The sequence below is a fragment of the Eublepharis macularius genome, chromosome 12, assembly GCF_028583425.1.
Source record: "Eublepharis macularius isolate TG4126 chromosome 12, MPM_Emac_v1.0, whole genome shotgun sequence".
In the NCBI taxonomy this organism is placed as follows: Eukaryota; Metazoa; Chordata; class Lepidosauria; order Squamata; family Eublepharidae; genus Eublepharis; species Eublepharis macularius.
Window position 1 is genome coordinate 66,868,696 of NC_072801.1, and position 16,436 is coordinate 66,885,131.

The following is a 16,436-nucleotide window of genomic DNA, read 5'->3' on the forward strand; positions in this document are numbered from 1 at the left end:
CTATTCAAGGACTACCCAAGCAGTCCCGACAGCTTACTCAGTTTTGGCAAAAAGGATCACCTGTGTGCAGAGTGTAAAAGGAGAGTGGAGTAATTACAGCAAGGGAGAAACAAGAGGGTTTGAATGAAGAGGCACATCCCTGTTGTTAAATAACAGTATTCAAAATTTATTCCCGTATTTACAGATAGCCCCTTACTTAGGCACAGAACCCAAGGAGGTTGTTATAGTAGGTAACAGTCCGCTGGGTAAAATCCAGGGGAAAAGAAGAGAAATCTTTTAACGATGCCAAGTTGTGATTCATATCCCTTCCCTGCTTCTCAGAGACGGTCCGTTCACATCTTTGCACGTACAGCCGAACCCCCGTTGGATGTTCGCCACATATTCCCACAGCAATGGGCTTTCAAATGCAGCAGGGTCCTTCTTATCTCCTGCGTGGTGCTCTCTTGAAATGCTGCTGCCCTCTACTGGCAGTAAAATGTTAGTACATCCTGCTGGTTACCCCGGATGAAGACGACCGGCGGGTGTAGGTTCTTGGAGACCGTCTCCAGCCAGGCCATGTAGAGGGAGCTCGGGCAGGCCCCTTTTCGGACCACGGGGAGGCTCCTGGAAGAGAGGCGGAGGGGGGAAAGATGGGCAGAAGGCAGGAATGATCCCATCCTAGACCGAGTATACGCTGCCTGCAAGGGGCCCTCTGTGGCCTTACATGCTGGCCTCAGCTCCAAAGAGGAGAAGCTGGGGGGATCTTGGCGGGGATTGCAAGATATCCCAAACCGATGTTAACCTCCCAAAGCAGAAGAGGGCGACTTACATGACGACAAGGGCTGCATTGCGTGAATGATCCTGCAGGATCTCGTGAAGGCGGATGTGCTGTTCGGTCTGGAAAACAAGCAGGGATGTACGTTAACTGGGTTCTCAGGCTCTCCCGTCCGCACCAGCTATGCTCCATATGCTTCTTGAGACTAGCACTTAAAATTTGTCTCTGACACACACACACACACACACACACCTCTGCCCCATATCCCTCTGGGGTGCCAACTCCTGACCTAGAGAATGTGCATGTGTCTAAACGTCCTTGACCGCTTGATTTTCATGCCTTTTTAAAATCCTTGTCCTTTCATAAAACCCGGCCTTCATGATAGCCGATACTAAATTCTTTCCATTCATTTAAATTAGTTTATTTGCAATTAAAATAATTCCCCTGCCCAGTGCAGAAAACTGATCAACTGGGATCTTCCCTTTCTTGGCTCTGGGAGTTTCATCGAAGAAGTTCCTTGTTTTGTTTTAATAGATCAGCAGAGCCCCAGACCAGAAAATCCTTGGGAACTCCATTCGCAGGGCTTCCGGCATCCCATCTGGTTTGGCTCTGTGATTTTTTCCCTTGCCTGCCGTTGAACACCGCTCCTTCCTTACAGCAAGGAAGGGCAGACAGAAGAGACTGGGACGGGGCAGTAACTGGGCATTGCAACCGCAGCCTCCCCGTCTGCCATTCACTTCACATGAGGATTCACTTGTCTTAAAGCAAGCAATCCTCATGAGACACTGTACAGGACAGACTTGAAAAAGAACGAAACAAAATTACATTCGGTGGGTCCACAGGCTACAGCCGGACAAACCTGTGTCGTGCTTGTGGACCGGTCGCTTCATAAGTTAGAAAGTTGATGGCCTCAGGTGGCTGGGGGCGGGGCGGGGGGGACTATAAGAAGATGCTAATGCCGAGACAAGGATGCCAGCTACAACTCAGCCATCTCCTCCTCACTCCCATCCTCTCCTCAGAACCCCACTGCCTTTTACCTTCCTCTTGTAGACTCTGAGGTCTTCGTCGGTGACTTTCCAGGGCGCGTCTTTTCTCATCCCTTCCACGGCTTCTTGGCCTCGCTGGCCCTCGTTGAGGCGAAACGGGGCAATGAGATCCTCAAACTCTTTGATACTGCCACAGAAGAGAAAGAGGTCAGGTCCGAAGTGGGAGAGGAGGACCAAGAAGGGAGTTTGGGGGAAGCGGTCCAGCCTCACGATGTGGGATTGTTCAAGGGCTAGCTTTCCCGCTTGCCATTTAATATCTGTAACAGCATTGCAGGTGTTTTGAAACAAATATATCTAGCCTCTAAACTGTTTTTCCTGTGCAGTAACATCTGAAGAATAAGACAAAGAAGAGAATAGTCCAGATTTGGGAGCGCCTGTGACTTTTCCCCAGGGAAAAAGCTCTTCTCAAATGCCTCATCCATTTAGGAACAAGGGGAAGGAAAAACTCTCTCATTGGTGATGAAATATATTGCCTTGCTCATGGTCTTTCCTGTGCTAGAGTTGTAGTGGAGGATGGGGGGGAAAGCAACAAGTTACATCTCATTTAGATGAATAATCTGGGATTGTGAATAATCAAGGAATGTGTATGTGGGGAGGGGGGGACCAGTTTCATCTGTTTACCTTGTCTCTTCTGGTTTCCACATTATTTCAGGCAATACCACAACCTCGTTGAAGCCCAGGCGGAACTTGCTCAACAAACACTGAATACTGAGAGTGGGGGTGGGGGGAGAGAACACAAAAATGAGACACAAGTATTTCTCCGACTACCAGCTATCTGAGGAAACAAGACCTGGGGGGCGCCTGATTTTAAATAAGCAAATCATGGTTACCCTGAAAACAAAATCCTTTAAGTCAAATGGTTAGAAAATTTACACTTTTCTTGTATTTTGACAAGCAAGAGGAATTCCAGTGGGCACAACTTTTCCTGCCTCTGCAGCACTGCGGTATGAAAAGCTGCTGCTGCTAAAATTCGCTTTTTCTCGTGCAGCTTGTAAAGATACAGGGAACCTTTCTCTCTATTGCATGTGAACCCCTTTCTCCAGTGGTTCACAGTAAAGTTCCTACTGTCAGACAGTACTTTCTGTGTCAACATTGTTTGCCACGGAGGGTATGCCTTAGAACGATGTATGCATTGCATGCAGAGTTCACAGAGGGCTTAGGCTCCAGCTGAAAGTACCTAGGGACACTCAAGTGCAGGATTGTGTGTGTAGTCCTCAGTTCATGTGCAGGCTGTGGCACGTGAATGCAGACTTTCATGGGAGCTCCCTTTGTATGACTGCACCTGCGAGTGATTCTGGAGGGCAAAGTGCCAATTCAGCTCTGTTTTTGCTGTGAGAACAAGTACTGTAGGCTCCTTTGACTTGCCAATTTGCATTTCTTTAAGGTGTGAGAAAGTGTCAAGATCGGCATTTGAATGAGTGGACGTGGGGGGAACTGGGATTCTTTTTTTAAAAAAATTTTATCGGTGAGTACATACAATGTTATTCAATACACAAATTGGAACTGGGATTCTTTTAGCACTTGAGGAGGAACTGATATTGAATGCATGAATGTATTCACATAGAGCAAATTGAAGTGTGACTGTGCGAGTGAGTGCATGGGACAACATGGAAGGACAACATGTGAAATGAGGCTCACTTTAGCATCCCTAGGTACTTAGTAATGTGTATTTCCACCACTAGAAATCAGCCAACATCCTCCTGCAGATGCACTTTGTAGGGCCTGGCATTTTGCTGCCATTGCTTTGTAGGGCCTGGCAGTGGACAGAAAGTTCTTTCAGGGAAATCTGACCTGCCATTACTGATCTTCTGATTGAAGAGCCCCTGCTAGACTTCCAAGGAAACCCCAGATTCCCCGGGACACTGTTTAGTAACCACTGGTCCACTCTCTAGAGCCTCAATGAGGCTCTTACATCAACCAACCCACCCGCCCCATCCTCTTACTCTTCTTTTTGCTCTTCAGCATTGGCGATCTGCCCACTGATGAAGACCCGGACTTTGCAACGACTCCAGCGTTTTCGGCGGGTGAGGAGGTAGGGGATGAGAAGGGTCAGCCCTGTAGGGACAGGAAAGGGAAATCACAAGACAGAACCAGGCTGACCTGAACAGCATTTGGGGAATTTTCCTCGCTTTTAGATAGGTCAACCAAGAAATCTCAATGAAGTTCGATTGCTGCCATTTTGAGTTGTAACTGATGCCTGACACGCATTGTAGAGATGCAAGACACAGGATTCCTCCTATCTGATGAGTTCATAGCCGTGCCACGCATATATGGCTTTTCAGTTCAGAACCATGGGCACCGGCTGTGTGTTATGGTAAGTCTTGCTTCCACGGTGCTGACTACAATTTCACCTTTAGAGAGTGGCGGAAAATGGGATCCAAGGCCTCCTCCCCTCCACTAGAGGGCGCCAGCTCAATTAGGAAGGAGAGGCACATACCACCATCATCGAAGAGCCAGTATATGTCAATGTTCTTCTTCTTCTGTTTGCCTTGGAACACCGTCTCGAGGAGCTTGTCAGCACCAATGACTTTGAATGCCTCACCTGGGTGGGAGGAGAGCAAATGTGGTGCTTCAGCAACGACTTCCTGTAGTGCCCAACCCACGTCAAGCTCCTAGTCCTCATTTTCTAAGATTTTCATGACCAGTCTTGGGAAACTAAAGTTTAAAGACACACTCAGCCCAAGAGGGGGTGTAGCCAGAAATCTGTCCGGGGGGAGCCCCAGGGGCAATGTTTCCTACTGCTTCCTTCCACTCATCCCGTTAGCCCAGTTCTAGAACACCTCAAGCGCTCCTGACTCACGCTTCTTCTCCTGGCCCAGGGCGGCTTCAGGATCCTCAAAGCCCATGTTCACTGTTGGGGGAAGAGCGCCAGAGAGGGTTAGTCAAAATTAAAAAGGAAACCAAAATTCTGCATTCCTGAGAACAGAAGAACCGCATTCCACAGCTCAGATGCCACACACCAATCGCACATCATTCACATTTTCTGCTTCTCCTAGCAAAAGTTTATTCTGTATTTTTATTAACTAAGTCTTGCGCATTCTGTTTTGCTACAGGGAGGACACAAAACCCACGGCATAGGCAGAGGCGCTGCTTCCGAGCCTTGCCTCTTCGCCATGAATGTATTCACACGGACCAGAAAGAGAACAGAAGCAAAGTTTCTAAGGAACTTATTCTGCACCCGATGCTTGCTGTGCTGGGTTGGGTTGATCCAGCTCCATTCCAGCCACTAGTTAATACGCTTGCTAGTTAACTAGTTAATATGCTAGTTAACTCGTTAATACGTACCACTTCCTGATGGGGACTACCTTTGAAGGATTATCAGAAAGTATAATCCTTCAGAAAGTATAATCCAATAATATTAAGAACCTAAGAAGAAGCCTGCTGGATCAGTCTTAAGCGTTCCTCCGGGCCAGACTTCTGTTTCACACAGTTGCCCTAGAGGACCGGCAAACGGGGCATAGAGGCCGAGGCCTTTCCTGACATTCCCAGATTTTTCTTCTACACATTTTTTTTCCATTTCAACTTTTTGCTTAGAGCTAAGCTACAAGTGATGCCGGACGTGTTTTTTACCTGGGAACTGTAGTTGAAAACGGCATGATGTCCCTAACTCAGGGAGGCAGGAGAGGGGAAATGCTTTTCAAAGACAGCTGTGCAGGGGAGAGGAAGTTTAAAAACGTTTTCTTGCAATCTCAATGTAAAGAGGAATACAGGATCCATCCCTACTGCAGGGAGGCAGGGGAGGGGAAGAGCTGGTAGTTCATCTCTCCATTGAGATTGCAAGAAACAATTGCAAAGTTCCTCTTCCCCAGCGATCTCGTGTGGCTTTTTCTTTGAAAACTGTCTTTGAATAGCTCTTTCCCTCCCCTGCCTCCCACTCTAGGGACTTAACACAGCTTTCAACTACAGTTCCCAGGTAAAATCGTGCCCCCAATACGTTAAAAAACACGTGTCTGGCATTACTTGTGACTTAGCCCTCAGCCTCCATGAAACCCTGAACCAAAATGGTTCAGGGTTTCATGACCTCCCCTCTACCGCCTCCAACACCCACATTCAGAAAAACACACCCCTGATGTTCAATTAGAATAGGGATGCTGCTAATATCCCTGGCAGCACTTCATCTGGAACCTCCTTCCACCTGGGCCCCCAGAAATTTGTACCCCTATTGTGCCCTTCACATCTCAGCATCCCTTATTCTGTGCATATTTCTGTAGGAACCTGCTTCCTTCTTACAGAGTTAGACAGAGGCATGCCCTGTACAACTTCCACCAGGGGGCTAGCATTTCCATTTGGGGGCACCAGGACTTGAGTCCAGTGGCACCTTAGAGACCAAGAAGGCTTTCAGAATGTTGGTCTCCCAGCAGTCACTGGACTCCAATCCTGCTGTTCTTCTGCAGACCAACACGGCTACCCACCTAAAACTGTTTTTGGGCAAGGTGCTTGAGCAGGTGGTGTCCAGGCAGGTCTTGGAGAAGATGTATTATCTGGGCCCATTTCAACCCAGATTCAGGCCTGGGATGGAAACGGCGCGGGGTGAGTGAAACTGACAGACTGTTCTCCTGTCCCGTGAGTGGCAGGAGAATGGGAGCTGTCAGTTTCACTCACCCTGCGCCAACCTCAGTCCATGGGCTGAACCCAGCTCAGGGTCTGTCAGACTGACAGCTCTTGTTCTCCTCCTGCTTGGGTGGCAGGAGAACAGGGCTGTCAGTTTCACTCACCCCGCGCTGGGTTCAGCCATGGACTGAAGCTGGCACAGGGTGTGTGAAACTGACAGCCCCCTTCTCCTGCCGCTTGCTGGCAGCAGGGGAACAGGGCTGTCAGTTTCACACACCCCTCAGCGGCGCCAGCCTGTCTGGGGTCATGAACTGCTAACGAATCACACGAACCGGGCCAAAAAAGTTGTGGGGTTCGTGGAAAACGTGGCCCCACGAACCACATTTTCTCAAACCATGAACCAGTCTGGTTCGTGCATTTTTTTGGTTTGTATTGTGATTTGTGCCCACCTTTAGTTGTGACATCTCGCTTGCGGAATTCCTGCACCTTTGAGGCTTCCCTGATACCTCCCATTACATTCTTTTAGGTGCCAGGCTGAATTTTTTTTGTTCACCCAGGCTTTAATTTAAGGGGTTGATCTTTTAAACCACTTTAGTCTGGAAACAGTTATTTTAAGCTATCAGTCGTCTTTTTTATGGTCTATGTTTTTATGCCGGGCTGGGTGTTTTTTAATGCTGGATTTAAATTGAAGCCTTTTAATGTTTTGATTTTTATTATTTTTTTATTTTGTAAGCCACCTCGGGCAGGCTTTTGGAGAGGCGGCCTAAATTTTTTCTAATTAAATAAATACGTTGTTGGCCTTCCCCTTTTCTGGACACACCCACCTTGGGCCTTCACCGTCCGTGACACGTCCAGTCCGTCACGCATCCGGAGCACGCACACCCCAGCACTGAGGTCAAAACAGTCACTACACCGGAGAAAAAGAGCAAGACTCAGAAAGATTGATATCCACCCTACTCCAGAAACCAAGTTACCCGTATCTCAGAAGTGCTCTTGTAATATTTAGGAACCAGTTTGAAGGCAGCGACTCTCAGCATGTCTACAGAATCCTTCTTGTGCTAAATTATTTCTGTAACCCAGAAGTGGGGCAAAAGGAAGATTTTCCAGATGATCCGCCAGATCGGAAAATGCTCTTATCCAATCACATGGAGAGGGGAGGATGAGAGCCCACCTTCTTTCTCCTCTCAGCCATCCCCACCTCCATCTTTGTCTTTTGATTCTACCCATTTTAAGAGCTTGGAGTGGCATATTTGCTTCTCCTTTCCCTCATTTTATCTGCAAGCAACTCTATGAGGCAGGATTAGGCTGAGAAAGAGTGATTGGCTCAAGCTCACCCAGGGAACTTCACGGCAGAGAGTCGATTTGAACCCAAATCTCCCAGCCCTGAGTCCAAGGCGCTACCCTCTGCCCCCACAACACCCTGCTCACACTTATTCCCCTCTGCAGCCCCATCTTTGCCCAACAAGTAGATCTTACTGTATTGTGCCCACGTAGCTCTCCAGGCTGTGGGGAGTGTCTGTCTGCCAATTGTTCTTGTAGCCCAGGATGAGGGTGTTGGGTTTGAGACGGCCCAGGCCTGAGACCTGCAAGAAATAGCCAAGGAAGGCAAGTTAGGGGGGCAGCCGTGTTGGTCTGCAGTAGAACAGCAGTATTTGAGTCCAGTGGCACCTTAGAGACCAACAAGATTTTCAGGGTATGATCTATCTAGAGTCAAAGCTCCTTTCTTCCAACAGGAGGGAAAGGTAAGTCAATGGGATGATATTTGTTCTGGAGAAATCACCTTGCACAGGCAGTGGGCGGAGCGGGGCAGATATCAACTACCCATATTGTCCTTGTCGTACTTTATTTACCTCACAAATACCCTCTCTTTCTCCCAAATGGGGATTCCAAAGTGGCTAACATTGTTCCCCTTGCCTCCATTTTATCTGCACAACAACCCTGTGAGGTAGGTAAGCCTGAAAGTGTATGCCTGGCCCAAGGTCACCCAATGAGCTTCCATGGCAGAGCAGGGGGTTAAAATTTGGATCTCCTCTATCCTTGTTTGATGCTGTAACCACTACACCACACTGGTTCTCACATTGCATAGAAGACTATTGTAATGCATAGAATAGTTTTATTAATAAGCTACAAAGAATGAGAGACAGCCTCTGAGGACGTGCAAAGTCCTCACCACAGAGGTCCTGCAAAGCCACTACCAGTCAAAGAAAGCAACAATTGGGGTCTCCCCAATGAGTGAGCTAGGTGGATTAATGATCTTGGGCAGCTTTGTCAGTTCACACAAGCCTCGTAAGCCAGATAACCAAGGAGCCCAAGAACTTGGAATCAACTGTAAAGGCAATATTTATAAACAATTTTGCACTTAAAGTTTGAAGACCTCAATTTAAAATCTACCCATGCATTGACTAGTTTCTGTCTCTCTTTGGTCACTGTCTTGTTCATTTCTTGCAGTGGCTTAATTTGTCATGATTTATTTTGTTTTCAATTTTTATTCCGCCCTCCCTGCACTGGCAGGCTCAGGGCAGATAAACTTTGGCTGTAAGTGAATCCCTGTTGGGGCCACCATGATCGGCAGAAAGGTTATAAAAGCGTCGTACGGAAAGGATAAACCACCTGCATGAGGTTTCTAGCCCCAATTCTTAGATCTGTCGTCGTGATGTAGGAGTAGAACGCGCGGACCTTGCGGGAGCTCATCCACTGGAGCTGTTCGTCGTAATCGTCAGCAGACGAGGTGTCCTGCAACTGGGGGTACAAAACGGGAGCTTGTGTGTGTGAAAACGGCAGCATCTCTGCCCCTCGGTTCCCTCCGGCTCTGCGTTTCCATCACCCCCCCCCCCCGGGAGTGTTCTGTTCCAGTCAGCTCACCTCCAGCATGTTTCCACAGATCATAAGGCTTACTCCCTTGGTGAAGGCACCAACAAAATCCACCAAGGCCGGGCGGAAGTTGGGCGGGCCTGAGAGGACCAGGCATTGTGGTCTGTGAAGAGGAAAGTCTGTTACTTAAGTGGCAGGCTCCAATGTGCAAGTGTTTAGCAGAGGGGGGGGGGTCTTCTCCCACACTCACATCTGAACACCGCCCGATGTCCCAAACCACCTTCTCAGCCAGCTACACTTTTAGGAACCCCCATCAGGGACTCTTGGTAGCCTCCAGAACTCTTGGTTTTGGTCACCATTTAAGAATAAGAGGGTTCATTTCACTTTTCTTCCTCCTCTTTTTTCACCTGGTCCCTCCCTGAAGAACCCAGAGAGACGGGGGAGTCCTTCTCAGCCAGGGAGGACTGTGGCTTACATGCCACTCTGTTGACTCAAATCCTCTTCCCACCCTTCTCCATGGAAATTCCAGGGGTGCGGCAGTGTCCCTCTCTGATGAAGCTGCACCGCCCAGCCTCGTTCCCTTCCTGGAGTGATTGGGTTAGCAAGGCCATTGCAATGACTCCTCTACTTGTCCTGACTCGTTGCAGCATCCCACCCACTCTGGTGGCTTGCCTCAGGCTAACTCGGAGCCAGGGCAAGCCACCTTGGTTGTGTTGGCGAGCAAGGAGGCTTCTGGATTGGGGTGTCTCCTGCCACTCTCCTGAAACCTCTGGCACTTCCTCCTCTTTGTCCCAGGTAATGCAACATTGGTGGAGTCCCGTCTGGTGACGGGAGAAGCTCCCCTCGACTCAATTCAGAAGCGCTCCGTATTCATGAGCATTCTGAGAGTTCCATTCCAGTTTGCAATGTTGGCGGATGGGTGTTGACTATGTACAGCTCGTGTGCGCGTTATCAAATTGCCCCATGGGAACTGAAGCCTGGCGTGGTATCACATGCCAGACTAAAGACGCAGTAAACACAGATGCTGCAACACCGTGGCTTGGACATTTCACCCTACTCATTTATTTGTTCTGATGAAGAAACTCATGGGAGGTGGGAGGCTGAAATCCATTTTGCTGCCGTTCTAATCTAAATCAGGCCCTTATGTTCTTGGGAACTGCATTCCCAGCAGGACACTTGTGGACAGAACACCTGCTGGAACAGGAACACGTGCCAAAAAGTCTTTAGGGAGAACTCGAGAGAACACGAAGAACTGTAATGTGTACTTAGGCCCTTTTAAGGAAACTTGGCTTGGTCGCACCGTATTGTCCTCACCGGAAATTCTTGACGTGGTCTTCTACATTGATCAGGTTCACAGCGTTTGACAGGGCCATGTTGTAGGTGCCAGCCTGCACTGAGGAGCCCCAGTTTGCCTCTGTGGGGAGAAGATAGAAGAAAAATCAGGAGCCATTTAGTCCACACTCATCTGCCTCCATTTCAGTGGGAGAATTAAATAATTGATCAGTGAATCTAGGAAGATAGCCAGTGGAAGGATCAGTTTCCGTAGAATCAGAGATTTGGGATTGGCCTTAGAGTCCCTCTTTTCCAATCCAGTAAAGAAAAGTCACGGGAAGGCTCCTGGGGAGGGGGGGGGACACTCTGTAGGAGCCAACCTTATCTGTTGCATCTCTGTGTGCGCTCTAGCCATGCCTGTCAGGAGGCACACCCAGAGCAGTGACTCATGCCGAGATGCAACGAAGAGTTGCAATGCCCACAGTAGGTTCCCTTGAGAGCAAAAAAATATGCACACTAAAAAGAAGCTTGGGGAGTAGTCTAAGAGTGATCCCGATGAATCTATAAATAAGTCCTAACCAAACCACTTTTAAATTCAAATCCATGTCTTCTAGCTCCTACTTTAACTAAGCTGAGCTTCTGGATCAAAGGACGGTACTCTCAACACAAGCTTGACTCCTGCCACAGCCACTACCACCGTCACCAATACCCCTCGTTTCACAAATTAAAACTCAAGATCCCTCACCTGGTTTCTTGTAGGTGACGTACGCCAAGCTCACAACGATGATCCCGACCACAATAAGCGCTGCCCACCACGTCAGCAGGAACATGATGACCACAGAGACGATGGAGCCGAAGAGGGCAGTCCATCTGCTGAAGTAGCGGAAGGAAGGTCTCCAGCCTATGGAGGGGCCAAGGGAGCATTGGGTGAGACGGCAGCGCACAGCCCAGGACAAAGCCCCGATTTGTCTCCAGCACCATCACTGATCTCCACAGCATAACCAGTGGTGAACCAGCAAGTTCCCTGACTCCGATCCCTCACCCTCCTCTCCTTTCCTTCCCTACCACACCTAATGGCAGCCTGGGAGGCCCGTTTTGACTGAGAAAGCAGCAGAGAGATGGGGAACATTTACCCCGACCCATTTCTTTTTATCTCCCTGAATCACAACTGATCTCCTGACCACAGAGATCAGTTCCTGTTAGGGTTGCCAGGTCCCCTTACTCTCCCAGCCAGAGGAGGGGAGACCCGGCACTTACCTCTATGTTGTTCTTGCGCATGCAGAAATCACGTGTGTGCTGCTGGCGCAGTGCAATGATGTCACTTCCGAGAGTGATGTCATCGGACAGGCCCCAGGAGCGCTCCCGCAATTCACACCAGGCCAATGTGGGCCCCGAATGGGGTGATTCTTTAAGAATTAGCCTAGCAGGAAGCTTGGGAACACTCCTGAGGCCTATGCAATGACATCACTCCCAGGAATGATGTCATCACACCACACCAGGAGCGAGGCCCAGTCCTGTGCCTTTTCTCCTACCAGCATGGTAAGTGGTGGCAGAAGGAGGAGTCTGGAAACTAGGGATCCCCCACCACCCACAGGAACCAGAAACCATAGAAACGGCTGTTTTGGAAGGTAGATTCTATGGCATTATATCCTGCTGAAGTCCTTCCCCTCCCCAAGCCACACCCTCCCCACCCTCCAAATCTTCAGGGATTTCCCAACCCAGAGAGGGCAACCCTACCATCAGGGGAGGGATCAAGATATTTTGTTGCCCCAAGCAGGGCTTTTTTTCTGGGAAAAGAGGTGGTGGAACTCAGTGGGTTGCCCTCGGAGAAAATGGTCACATGGCTGGTGGCCCCGCCCCCTGATCTCCAGACAGAGGGGAGTTTAGATTGCCCTCTGTGCCATGTGGCGCGGAGGGCAATCTAAACTCTCTGTCTGGAGATCAGGGGGCGGGGACACCAGCCATGTGACCATTTTCAAGAGGTTCCGGAACTCCGTTCCACCGTGTTCCAGCTGAAAAAAAGCCCTGTCCCCAAGCAAAGTGCAGCCATTTTCTCTTTCCATGCTGCCATCAGCTAGGAGCAAGTTAAGCCTTGCTGTAAGGCCAAAGGGGCTTCATTGGACCCAGCTGGCAATGCTATGATCTATGAGTTGATACCTTTTGGAGCCCCTCTGGTGTGTAGGTGCCCTCTTCTTTGTGCTTAAGGGTCTCTGGTGGAGACGCAGCCCTGTACCCCGTCCAACTCAAGTAACCTTCTGATTCTCCAAGGACAGCACAAAAATCAAGCTTTTTCTGATTGGCTAATCACCCAACATGGTTCGCTATCTCCTCCTCCTGAACACACCATGCAAGCAGATATGCCCACTCTTTCCCTGCCTCCCTCAGATCATCTACCCACCACCTTACCTGGGGAGTTGGTGACAGTGGCATGGAAGCAGCTGAAGTTGATGAGGGCGTACGAGCAGAGGAAGAAGTTAGAAATGATGGGGGCAATGGTGTTGAGCTCAGCTGCGGAGGCAAAGGAGAAAAATTCAACCTGGGGGCCTCACACTTATGCAGAGAATAATGCTGGGACAAGGTTCTTTTGTGTGCCCTACTGAAGTGGCTAGTCCTCACTGTTTTCTCATCCATGTTAACAGACTGTCAACAACTGTAACTGCTGGCCTGTTAACAGATGCCCTTCCAAGTTTATCCTCCTGGTTCTCCGGTCTGGTGTGAGCTGTTCTGCAGATACTCCCCACTCTTCTACCCTCAACTCAAAAGCACCCTATGGATTGGCTCCTGTGGATTTGTTCTGCCAGCAGCACTTCTTTCTTCTGTTGCAAGAGCCTCTCAGATGCTCTTGTGTCAGTAGAAGTTTCCATGCACCGGAAGAAAGAGTTGCCAATAACAGACCCATGGGTTCTAACCCAATGTACTTAAGCATTTCAATATACTCACAAGGTTTATATCAGGGATTCCCCAACGTGGTGCCTGTGGGCACCATGGTGACCATCAACACCTTTTCTTGCACCTGCAAAGTGTTTTTAGAAAGTGGGCAGGACCAGGTGGGCCTTTTCACCCAGCAAGGCTTTTGATTGGCTGGGGGGGGCGGGATTGATTGGGTGTGCCACCACACACCACAGCACAAGGATCTTCACCGTGTAACTGACAGTAAGCTGCGACAGCCATTTTGTGGCTGGCTCCGCTCTTGCAGCAGCCATTTTGAGGCTGCGCCCACCACACTGTTTCAGAATTCCTAAAAGGCTGGTAACCCCTGCTTTATATATATCAACTTTTTAACACCCCCCTCCCTTTTCCAAATTTTGATTCACAGATGATAATTTGTTTTTCAAAATAAAACAGTGAATCATACTGAACAATGGTTTTTAAAAAAAACACTTCCCAAAAGTCTGGTAGAAAAGAACCTGAGGGACCCACTCAACTGAATTTATCATCCCACAGCTGTTGACCCACAGCCCCAAAGGACCCAATCTTAGTTCTTTAAAAGATGGCATCAACAGCTGAGCATTGTCGGGTGAACCTTAAAGCTACGGAGGGCTCATCTGGAATATGGCTTCCCCTGGGAAAGTGAGGGCTGTGGAGAGCTTGAAAGCGCCTGGAGGCCAACTGCGAACCAGTACAGGCATTCTAGAAAAAGGTGTCAAATTTCTGGCTAACCTACACTGTTCAAAAGATGTACAACGATATTTCACTTCCAGGGATTTGGCAAAGGCAGATAAAGTTGATTAGTCTTAAAGGTGCTACTGGACTTTTTACTATTTTGCAACTACAAACACGGCTAACTCCTCTGGATCTATGATACTGTAACATGAATATCATTTGACCTTCCATTAATGTTTTGAGACAGCATAGGGTCACGGGGTGAATTGGCAAGGGAGAAGGCCTCACTTACCAATGAGGATGAAGGCAATAGCCAGGATGTAGGTCAAGGCATAAGCCCTCAGAGGCTCCTGGTTCTTCCCATATCCTTTGGAAAAGAAGCCAATGACTGGATACAGGTTGTCTTGGCAGAGGCACTGGAGGGGAGAATGGTAGAAGGTGAACAAGTGATTTTGGGAGATGAGAAGGAGACGGCCTGTGGGGATAGTCGGGTCCAACCCGCAGAGCTATTTCCACATGTCCTTGTAGATACATCTGGTTGTGGACTTGTGTGTGCTGGACCATGCCATGGGAGCGGTTCTGCAAGGTCCGGTTCTGAATGACTTGGTTGTCCCTATCCCTTCTAGAGGCTGTCTTGCTCTTCATTCTCCCCATCCTTAGACATCAGATCAGTAGGGACTAGCTTGCCAGTCCCCCCTGGGGGAAAGGGATCCCCCACCCCCAGCCTCCACATCCACCACCTCTCACCTGACTGGCGGGGGTGGTGGTGCAGGAATATGGCAGCGGCACACTCCTGCTCTCTCCAGAGCACCCATACATCGCCTCAGAAATTACACCATTCCCAACTTGGAAGCAACAGGTCATGCTGGGGCCGACTGAGTAAAATTGGCCCCCAATTTAGTCTTTGGGGGTCAATCTTTGCTCAATCAGCCCCTGGCATGACTTCCGTGTCATGCTTGGAATGATATCATTCCTGTTATTAGTAGTTTTAAAAGGTGGGGGGAGAAGATGTGACTTATTTCAACCTGTCTTTTTCCCCTTTAAAAGACTAATACTGAGGGAAAACTCAGTTTTGATCAGTAGGAGTCGAAGGGTTAAATCCCCCAGTTTGATTGCCCTGATCCAAATTGAAGATGTAATTTATATCATTTTTCAGATCGGAGGAGATCCATGATCGCCGCTGTGTCTGTTTTGACCCTAAATAATGATCACGTTCTGTTAAAAACCTATCTAGAGAAATAATCACAGAACCACACATAACATGGTGTTCTGCCCTGAGAACGAAGCTTAAGATGGCCAGGGCAGATGTCCTCCTTTTCGTGTGTGTCATGTGCTGAGAGTATTGGGTGTTCTCCGAAACTTTCTGAGCACACAACAAAGATGACCATTTCACATGTGGTAACTTAGCATGGTATGCTGGTCATCTTTAGCACCCTGCTATGCAGTCAGGATTATTTGTTAACCATTGTCAGATTACTGATAAGATAAGAAAGTGTGAATAAAATTTTTTCCTCCTTTCTTGGCAGAAAGTCGGTTTATCATGTGATTAGGGCGAGAGAGACATGCAGTTTGGTGTAGTGGTTAAGAGCGGCAGGAGTCTAATCTGGAGAACCAGGTTTGATTCCCCACTCCTCTGCTTGATGCCATCTGGGTTGGGTCAGTCACAGCTTCTCGGAGTTCTCTCAGCCTCACCCACCTCACAGGGAGATTGTCATAGGGATAATAATAACATACGATGTAAACCGCTCTGAGTGGGTATTAAGCTGTCCTGAAGGTATAATAACTGAAAGTTATTACTATCTATTAGGTTTTAATCCACCTCCACCCTTCTTCCACAGAGCTTAAGGCAGCCTACGTAGCTCTCCTTTCCTTCTTTAGGCCATAAGAAAGTGAGTGGCCCACAGTCACCCGGCATTCTTTACAGCTAAGCAGCAATTTAAACCTGGGTTGCCCCAATTACTAGTTCAACACCCTAATCCACTACACCACACTGGTCATTGCTACCAGTAGTTAAATCGCTATTTGTGTTAATGCTCTGGGTCGGATGTAACAAGACTGAGCTGGGTAACACTCAGGTGAGATCAGAGAATGTCTTAATTAATCCTTTTATTTATTGCCTTCCTATCTTTGTACCCCGTCTTTCTCCCCAGTGGGTGTCCAAAGCAATTTACATCATTCTCCTCTCCTCGAGTTTATCCTCGCAACTAGCCTGTGATTCAGCCTTCTAGCTGTATCCGAAGAAGTGAGCTGTGACTCATGAAAGCTCATACCCTACCACAAATTGTGTTAGTCTTATAGGTGCTACTGGACTCTTGCTCTTTTCTGCAACTAGCCTGTGAGAGAGTGTGACTGGGCCAAGGTCACCCAGTGAGCTTCCATGGCAGAGTGGAGACTTGAAC

At 48.6% G+C, this 16,436-nt stretch overlaps 1 protein-coding gene across 1 annotated transcript in view; it reads right to left on the reverse strand.

Annotated features, from left to right (window-relative positions):
- Nucleotides 1-177: 177 nt before the first annotated feature.
- Nucleotides 178-16,436, reverse strand: part of LOC129338628 (solute carrier family 12 member 3-like) — a 40,090-nt gene continuing 23,831 nt past the window's right edge. The window contains exons 14-28 of the mRNA XM_054993011.1: nucleotides 14,330-14,453; nucleotides 12,841-12,942; nucleotides 11,180-11,335; nucleotides 10,477-10,576; nucleotides 9,214-9,325; nucleotides 8,962-9,090; nucleotides 7,828-7,934; nucleotides 7,176-7,258; nucleotides 4,601-4,651; nucleotides 4,238-4,342; nucleotides 3,744-3,855; nucleotides 2,422-2,508; nucleotides 1,792-1,927; nucleotides 809-876; nucleotides 178-603 (exon numbers count right to left, since the gene is read on the reverse strand). Of these exons, the coding sequence (XP_054848986.1) occupies nucleotides 462-603; nucleotides 809-876; nucleotides 1,792-1,927; nucleotides 2,422-2,508; nucleotides 3,744-3,855; nucleotides 4,238-4,342; nucleotides 4,601-4,651; nucleotides 7,176-7,258; nucleotides 7,828-7,934; nucleotides 8,962-9,090; nucleotides 9,214-9,325; nucleotides 10,477-10,576; nucleotides 11,180-11,335; nucleotides 12,841-12,942; nucleotides 14,330-14,453 (1,614 nt within the window). The 3' untranslated portion in view covers nucleotides 178-461. The remainder of the gene's footprint in view (nucleotides 604-808; nucleotides 877-1,791; nucleotides 1,928-2,421; nucleotides 2,509-3,743; nucleotides 3,856-4,237; nucleotides 4,343-4,600; nucleotides 4,652-7,175; nucleotides 7,259-7,827; nucleotides 7,935-8,961; nucleotides 9,091-9,213; nucleotides 9,326-10,476; nucleotides 10,577-11,179; nucleotides 11,336-12,840; nucleotides 12,943-14,329; nucleotides 14,454-16,436) is intronic.